The sequence below is a fragment of the Asparagus officinalis genome, chromosome 4 (genome assembly GCF_001876935.1).
Source record: "Asparagus officinalis chromosome 4, Aspof.V1, whole genome shotgun sequence".
Taxonomy (NCBI): Eukaryota; Viridiplantae; Streptophyta; class Magnoliopsida; order Asparagales; family Asparagaceae; genus Asparagus; species Asparagus officinalis.
In genome coordinates, this window is record NC_033797.1 from 11,981,145 (window position 1) to 11,990,515 (window position 9,371).

At 37.7% G+C, this 9,371-nt stretch overlaps 1 protein-coding gene across 1 annotated transcript in view; it reads left to right on the top strand.

The window, feature by feature from the left end:
- The window catches only part of LOC109838189 (uncharacterized protein At2g24330-like), a 9,421-nt gene continuing 1,582 nt past the window's right edge, over positions 1,533 to 9,371 (top strand). The window contains exons 1-5 of the mRNA XM_020406651.1: positions 1,533 to 1,725; positions 1,810 to 2,084; positions 4,330 to 4,474; positions 8,049 to 8,158; positions 8,240 to 8,657. Of these exons, the coding sequence (XP_020262240.1) occupies positions 1,533 to 1,725; positions 1,810 to 2,084; positions 4,330 to 4,474; positions 8,049 to 8,158; positions 8,240 to 8,657 (1,141 nt within the window). The remainder of the gene's footprint in view (positions 1,726 to 1,809; positions 2,085 to 4,329; positions 4,475 to 8,048; positions 8,159 to 8,239; positions 8,658 to 9,371) is intronic.

Below are 9,371 nucleotides of genomic sequence, written 5' to 3' on the forward strand. Positions count from 1 at the left end.
TGTTTGGTTCGCATAGAAAAAAAAGGAAAACTTTTGTAAACAAAGCAGAGAAGGAAAAAAAATCTGACGTGGCAGAGTTTTCATCTTTGTAAACAAAGCAGAGAAGGAAAAAAAATCTGACGTGGCAGAGTTTTCATCAATTTCACTCGGTTGGGAAAGGAAATCGGAGAGGGAAAAAAATCTGAGTTGGCGGCGATTTCAGCAGAGTTTTCCCTCTTCCATCTGAGCGAACCAAAGCCGCACAAAGAAATGGACGGAAACGAAAAAAATGACGTGGAGGGCTAAAAATCTGACGTGGAGGGGTTTTCTGAGTTTTCCACCCCTTATAATAGCGAACCAAACAGCCCCTGAATGGAAGCAATACCCATCTATTTAGGACCCGCTTCGTTAAGTAGGTGGGTATAATTGGACTATTTTGTGGATGAGTATGAATGGATTATTGGGTTTGGGTCTAGTCGTCTAGATTGATATCCCTATGACAATCATTAAAATGTCACAAGTTTAATGATTGTCACAATTTTAATGGTTGTGACAAACCGACGACCAACTGTCAATTTGTACTAACAATTACATGTGACTGTTACGGAATCCAAAGAACATTTTTTTTTGCCACCAAATACAAGTTGGGACATATAAGCTAGAATTAGGTGAAACAATAGGATATATAAGGGATTTGTAATCTCTCAACTATAAAAAAAATAGCTACACAATCACAATCATTAATTATCTAGTTGTCGGTTGTAAGTTTTTAATTAAGTACAAATTAGGAATGAGTGCAATACACATGGGTGGCATGAGTGTTAAATCTAGATTATATCATAATCGCTTTCTAAAAAATTAATGGTTAAAAAAATTAAAACCTGTGACCTCTGCTCTGCTTTTCGTAGCATAGAGGATCAAAATTCCTATGTAAGTGCTATCTAGCCTAATAAGTAAGGACAAATTTTCAAAACCAACCCATTTGAGTTTTTATTTGCAAAAAACGACCCGTTTCTAGGATATTTGCAAAAACCAACCTGGTTTCAGCGTCACCGCTGAAACCAGGTCGGTTTTTGAAAAAAAAAATTCGAAACTTCACGGGAGTTGAACTCCCGTGAAGTTTAGCATCTTTTAATTAATCTACTAAACTTCACGGGAGTTCAACTCCCGTGAAGTTTCTTAGTTCAAAAATAAATTTTTTGAATTGTGAAACTTCACGGGAGTTGAACTCCCGTGAAGTTTATCAGCTTAATTAAAAGCTGGTAAACTTCACGGGAGTTCAACTCCCGTGAAGTTTCGAATTTTTTTTTTTTTAAACCGACCTGGTGTCAGCGCAGAGGCTGAAACCAGGTCGGTTTTTGCAAATTTGTTTGAATGGGGTCGTTTTTTGACAATAAATTCCTAAATGGGTTGGTTTTGAAAATTTGTCCTAATAAGTAATAACCTTAAATCAAGAACAAAGTTAGTGCGGGCCCCACAGTGCCCTCAGGAATCCCGACTCGCCACGAACTCACATCATTCGAGTGTGCAAAGCAGGTCACGGTGGGACCCGCATGTCAGTGACGGATAATAATGCACCCTTGGCGATCATAAGAAATACAAAAGCAAATCGGCGCATCGAGCCCTCGGAGCCGTTGGAGGAAAAGGGACCCTATTCTTTTCTCTTCCTTCAATCCTCTCGATTGCATTTCGGTTTGAGATCGAGAGAGAGAGAGAGACTGTACTCGTACGCCCTTAAAAAGATCGGTGCGCTGTCCTCTTATTTCTCGCTAGATCCGATCTCTATCATCTCGTTTCTCGATCTCTTGACCTAATTCTTGATTTCCGTAGGAAATGGCGGAGGCGGCAGGCGAGGATCCGGCGCAGTCCCGCGTCGCGATCAAGGAAAAGAGGGCGGAATCGCCGACGCCGGTGACGGTGGGCGGAGGAAGGGAACTTTGGCGAGGATTTGGAGAGGGATTTTTGGATCGAGGAAAGAGGACTACGAGAAGGAGCTGCAGCATCTCTCGAAGGAGGAGGCCTCGGTTCATGCCAGGATGAAGCGGAGGGCTCTCAGATCGAGGAAGCTCGCCAGGAACGTCGTCGTCCTCGCCGGAATCGTCGAGGTGTGTGGTTCGTGTTTGCATTGTAGTTTCTGTTGAATCGGTAGTTTTGTTGTTTTTGCTACTTGGATTATGTGTTAGGGCTCGGTTTTGGTGATTAAATGATAGTAGATGGGATCGGGAGGGAAAATTTTGATCTAGATATGAAAATGGAATAAAGGGAATAATATGGAAGTAAATGGATTGATTGAACTTTGACCATAATAACTGGATCAAAGCTAATCATGCATCTAATGTGGATATCAGCTTTTCTGTAGCCAATCTGGCAAGTGGAGCCTATGTCATTATAGCTGATGGAAGGTTACAGGCTGAGGTTCAGCATTAGCGAGGTGAGATGTATGAGACCTAGGAGAAGTCATGTTATGTTAGGGTCTACTTAGTCCCATATTGACTAATTAGGGACATTGAATCATGGGTGTCATCTCTGCATGCCCGCTGGTTGTGGTTGGCTTTGATATCATTTATAAGAGAGCGAGGAAACTCACACCTAAAAGCTACGCCTAAATTTTTATAGACCCGCAATTGACACCTTATTATGTCAACATGGGACTGAATGAAGTGCAATCTGAAAAAGTTAATACTAACTGTATGTGTGAAATTTAAGTAGAAATTTGTGATGGTTCTCTTGGTATTGAGTTCTTGAGAAGAATTTACGTTTAAAGTGTTCGAGAATAGACCAATGTTGGGCTGTGCAAAAGTGTAATAGGAATAGTTTGGATATCTGAACTTCTCATTAACACGAAATATAAGCATGAGGAAGTCTTTGATCTCATTCTTGTGTGCCTGCAGCATTGAACTGGCTCATTGCTGCATCCTATTATCCTAGACACATCACAATTGAGAACATGCATTGCAGTTGAACTTCATTGTATTTATATGCTTACATCCGTTCGACAATTACTTGCTTAAATAATAATGTTTGCCCATACAACTTTTTCGTGAATTGAAACACAACATTATGGAAAAGCGGGTGCAAGCATGAAAATTGCCTTTTCCATCAATGAGTACCTAGTAGCATGAATAAATTTCGTGCAATGAGTTACTTAGTCAACATGTTTAGTTAATTATAGTACAACTGAAGAGTCAGCGAGTATAAGTTGTACTCCATGCCTTAATAGACCAACACTTATCTTAGAATTTTAAAGTAGCAACCTGTTTCATTTTATCGAAGAAAGCACATTTCTCTTTTAGTTGATTCCATGTCTTAGGACTTTTTGTTTCTGATAGAATATCATGGAGCATAAAGTTCCTATCATAAACATATAATATATATTTATAGAAAATAGTTAAATGATTATAATCTAAAAGTAATCATCGAGACCAAACTAGCAAGTATCGGGAGCAACTACAAGCTAAAATAACATCCCAAAAAACCTACAAAAGAAATCCACATCTGGCAACAAATTACACACCAAAAGGGTAGGAACAAATGCAATACTTTCAACATATATAGATGCATCTGAAGATCGAAGCCTCCCATCAATAAAGGACTCTCTTGTTGGGAAGAGGAAGCTCATTAGCCCAAAAATAAAGAAAAAGTATAATATCAACCAAAGATAGATAAATTTACTTCTATCAGATAAACTGTATTACATGTAATCGAAATAATCCAGGCATATGGACTCATCCTTCTCCATACCCAATAAGACCTCCAAGATGAAAAAGAGTCCAAATGACTCTGAGTTGCAAAGTAAAGAAGACCAAATGCAAGTGCCTTTCAGTTATGAAATATGGTGTGTGCTTAAAGCAAAGGTTAATCAAGTTTTGAGTGTGAATGTCATTAACCGTACCTTACCGAGGTGATGTTCAGGAGCAATGCCTTCATGAGAAAATCATTATAATTTTGTGTTTTCTCTAGAGTTTGAGATGCTGCAGTTTGTTACAATTAAGATCTACAATATGGATTTTAAGTGATAACCCCCCCACCCCCCACCTCCATATCACTTACACCTGAAGTTATTAATCAAATGGAGGTGACCTTTCTTGAGAAGAGAATTAGGCATCCAGCTTTCTCCATTTGCAGCTTTGTACATGAGGTGATATTTTGTTATTCAGATCTACACCTATAATAGAAACTCATTTATAATTCATTTTTATGGAAAGCTTCAAAGGCATTTTCTCTGCACGTTTGCCTGGTAAGTAGTAAGACTGTCTTCGTATCTTTCAGAATTTTTTTTTTTTTTTTTTGTTATAGGAGTTAGAAAATATTAGCTTACAAGAGGCTTAATTGTTAATTAACTCTTACCAGGTGGTAGCTGTGGCTTTTGCTGTCATGACAGTGAGGTCATTGGATCTGCGGTGGACAATGAAGTTAGTGCGATCTTTGCCGGCAATTCTTTCACCTGTTTTTTCTTTTCTTATCTACACAGCAGTTGTTCGCCTCACAAAATTGCGTAAATATCTTGAACTATGACTCACATTCTTTTTATTTAGGTTTGTCTATCCATATCGCAAATTTCATTAATAATTGAGTCATCACTTTATTTGACTTGGGCCAGTTTGGTTATTCAGATTAGTGCTTCGCTTGGACTTCTTTTCTCCTTCTAGTTGACTGGTTGTGCCAATCTATGAAGCACGGACACGCATAACATGAAGCCGTGTCGTGTCGTGTCCGTGTCGGACACACGTGTCGAACACACGTATCCTATGTATTTTTTAGGATTTGCCTCGTGTCGGCGTGTCGGATGGCCGTGTCGGATCCGTGTCCGTGCTACATAGGTGCCAATTAACTGAATAGATGAATGATATGGGGATTGAAAATGTTTTTTGGATTATAACTGGTTTGACTATTGTATTGGACGTGATCGATATGACAAATGGATGCATTTAGTGCCAGCATCAGTTATATATATGGTCGCAAGTGTCATGACATGATACAGGCGTTTGTTTCCCTTATCCGTTTTCAGGTGATTCAAAAAATTCACTTCTTTTTCAGGGCCACTATCATCATTACCAACGCTAACAAATAAGTCTTGAAGCCAGCAAGCCCCTTGAGGATTAAGCATGGGTTTATGAAGTATGAACAAACTCCTATAAGAAAGGCTTGAATAATTATATTTGCACATCAGAAATAGATCTATACAGACATTCAAATTTAGAGAATCTCCGAAGTCAGGATATATCTTGTTTTAGTTTTTCCAATGATATTTTCTAGCTACATTTATATTTATCTGATTTGTTTATTTATGTCAAATTTGGATCAGAAAATGCTAGTTACGAATTAATTTAATTTTCCTTCAAGGTCATCTATGTCAAAGTTGGATCAGAAATAATTCTTTACTTTAGCTGTTGGAACAAAGAAAATAGTGCGAAACTTATTGCAGTTGGATTTAAAGGTCATGCTTATAAACTTTACATTGCTTCTAGAAGGGGAAACATTAGGAATAATTTGATTTGTTACTTGATCCTATGGACAGTCCACTGGATGTTTACTTTAGACTTAACGTCTTGTAGTGCCTAATCAACTTGGTCTATATATAGATTAGAGTTGAGTAAGCTCCTAATGAAAGGTGAAGGTATTAGCTTCATTTTACATGTTTTCACTTTCTTCTTTCTTTAATACCTTCTCCTTACTCTCCCTCCCTCCCCCACATAAACACACAAGTGTACAGTTTTCTCTAGTTGTCAATTTATCTCAGACCAAGTGGCCCCCCTTAGTACCGAGAAAATGGTGAAATAGAGTCAATCAATGTCATACTATTCAAAAAAAAGAATCAATGAAATTGGATTTATAAAAAAAAAAGAGACAAATTCATTCATTACATGAAACAAAATTGTTATCCATATCCAGTCGATTCATCAACAAGTTAAAAAGAGAAAATTTGAAAAAAAATATTATGGATCTATTTCTTTTCTCATCCGTGAAAGTCTATGCCCATTACCAGTGGTTGCATGCGTTGAAGGGCAACATGTGAATATTTCTTGTGTCAAGTAGTTGTCATTTGCTGGAACATATTTCATATTTTTAATTTTAATTATGAACAAAACAGAATAAAAATATGAAATTATAAATTTCACAATAAAAATATGAAATAATAAATTTCGATTTTCAGGGGAATGAATTAATTCTAGCCACTTTTATGGATTTATCTTGAGAGCATGAAATTTAAATACTGATGAATTGACAAGTTGAAACTTAAAAACCTCGTTTGAACCCTAAATGTCACAAATGAAGGGCTAAAATACCAAATTGCCAAATAAATTGACACCACTTCATCACTTTGGTATGTAAACCGAAACCGATGACAATTTGGTGTAAAAAGTGACAAAGTTGAGACAATTGGACATTTCCTATTGTCAGCAACAAGTTTTAACAGTGAAAATTAAGTAATTTTTGCTTATATACCCTTCATATCTCCCTTGTTTACAGATTCCCCAAATTCTGATTTTTGCAATTAAAAAAACCCAACTCTCTCTCTCTCTCTCTCTGCCCCCTCCCCTCCCTCCCTCCCTCTGTTCCTCCTCCCCTTGCTCTGCCCACACCCTCTTCACCCTCCAATTATCAGAAACTCAAATCTCCTCCGCTTCCTCTCTCAGACTCAACATTAAACATTCTACCTGAAGCGAGGGAGAGGGAGGGAGGGAAGTTGAACAAGTTGAGAAGTGAGGTGGGGTTGGGAAAAGAGGGAAAGAAGGAGGTGAGAGTGAGGATATGGAAAACAGGTGACAGGGAGTGGGAGAGAGGAGGGGAGGTTGAGGATTATGAGAAGAAGAAAATGGAGGAGATGGTGCGAAGGAGGTTGGAGGAGATGGTGCGGAGGGAGAAAGGGTGGGAGTTCTTTTTTGTATAAATTTCAGAACTCGGGGGGTTAAATATTAAAATATGGGAGATTTTAGGGACATGCAAAAATCCCTTAATTTTTGCACCCAAAACTTGCAGTCGGCAATCATAAATGTCTAATGGTCACAACTTTGTCATTTTTATGCCAAAATGTCATCGATGTCAGTTTATATGCCAAAGTGGTAAAATGGTGTCACTTTGTATGCCAATTTGGTTTTTTAGTCCAAAATGAAGAGATGTAATTTAACTGCCCATACATTATTCATTACGGATGGAATAATAGAGTTGTTGGTATCTAGGTGAAAATTGGCATTAGAAGCAAGGTGGAATAATAGCGGAGAAATTATCAAGTATAAAGATGATGTAACAATCTTAAGACGGTAATTTAGAGATATAATAGCACGGATGGTTTTGATCAGAGTGATTTTTCCTTGGAAATCCCATTTAAGACTTGTCTGGAAATAGCATCATTGAAGAAGGAAGAACATCCCAGATAGAATCTCAATGGCATGGTGGACAAATACTTACAAGAATTCTGAAATAGTAAGAAGCATTTGATCTTCACAAATTGCTTAAGCACGTACACTGATGTCATAATTGATGCCAACAGCAGCGGTAGAGGTAGACATGTTTGATGTTCTCTCTTGTATGTTTGGAATTATGGGAAAGAGGCTGTGGCTCCCTCCTAGTATGTGTAGTATTATGCTTAAATCTGGATGTTTGATGCCCTCTCTTATATGTTTGGAACTAGAGAAAGAGTTTGTGGCTCCCACCTAGTTTGTATAGCACTATGATTTAAATTTTGTACAATATCCTTACAAAAGAGGGCTGTTATCTATATATAAGCAGAGATCTTGTATGTAATACTAGATGACTGATATTAATAACTTCTTTGTTTATATATGCCTGATCTTTTTATTAGCAACATGATTGAAGACTATGATGTTAAGTACAAATTCATCAATGGCATGCACCTTAGTGATTTATTCTTAATCGTTGTATGCAGAATTGCTGTGAGTTTATTCTAGCTTCACTTTCTCGGAATGATATATGATATATTCGTGTATTCCTTAGCATTTTCTTCTTACTATTACTATTTCCGGAGGTTGAAGCATCAGTTTATCTGTGTACTTAGATGTCAATGGTTTATTCAGCAGTGATAATCGAAATTAGTTTGTTGTTTCCAGTGGACCACAAGGACCAGAAGACACTTGAAAGACTACGTGCTGAAAGGAAAGCAAAGATTGATGAGCTCAAAGAGAGAACAAACTATTACACTACTCAACAACTCATTCAGGTGATTTCTTCAATTAATCTTTTAATAACTTGTTCAAATGACTGCATCCACAACTTACTGATGGAGGACTTTTAAATCCAGAGGTACGACCTCGATCCAGCTGCAAAGGCTGCAGCAGCAAGTGTTCTTGCATCTAAATTGGGCACTGATTCTGGTCTGAATGTATTTCTACGAGATGAATCAAATGCTAACTTGTCATTAGCAAGAAGTAATGATGTGGAATTGGTGCAGTCGAGTGGGCTCCGAAACAGGAGACATACTCATTCTCCCAATGATGGCAATGGAAGCAGTGGCTCATCTCGATCGATGATCGAAGTGCCTAATGAATATGGAGCTTCTGCTCAGATCGTTGCTGCTCAAAGCCAAATGGTTGTTGAGCATCATCGAGGTCCGAGCCCTAGTGATGGCGGGTGGATTGGTCGTATTGCTGCACTTCTTGTGGGGGAGGATCCTTCGAATTGCTATGCGCTTATATGCGGAAACTGCCTCAGGCACAATGGTATGTTGAACTCATTCATACCTATGCTAGTGTAAAAACATAGGACCTATATAAGGGAAGCCATTGCTAACTATTATGTCATCAAGTTAGCAATGGTATGTTGAACTCATTCATACCTATGCTAGTGTAAAAACATAGAACCTATATAAGGGAAGCCATTGCTAACTATTATGTCATCAAGTTAGCAATGAGAAAGCTCCACAAGGAAAATATTTACTTGTACTTGAGAAACGTAATTATTTTCAAACAAAAAAGGTTTGTGCGTTTTATTTTTCCTTCTACTTAACTCTACTTGTGCAGGGTTTAGATGATATACTAACAATGTTGAAACATGCAGAAGCTCATGTTACTACATAATATCGATAGAAACTTTCTTTTTTTGGCTATAGAGTACGGTTCTCGTGCATAACTTTAAACAAAATATTAGCTTAAATAGAAATAATCTGATTGTTGACTGCTGTTCTTAACCAAAAATCTTTTAATATATTATATTGTGTTTGGTAAACCACCCAAAACTAGGTCAGGATCAGTCATATAGCCCAATTCTATCTTAAACCTGTTATAGTTTGGACAAAGTTCAGTGACAAATATTAGGCTGACAAAAGCTAGGTCAATTCTGGCCCAATTTCAAAGGTGTCAGTTTCATTCCTTAGTTTTAAATGATTGCAAACACATTCTAAAGCTGGGCCAAGATTGATTCTAGCCCAATTTAAG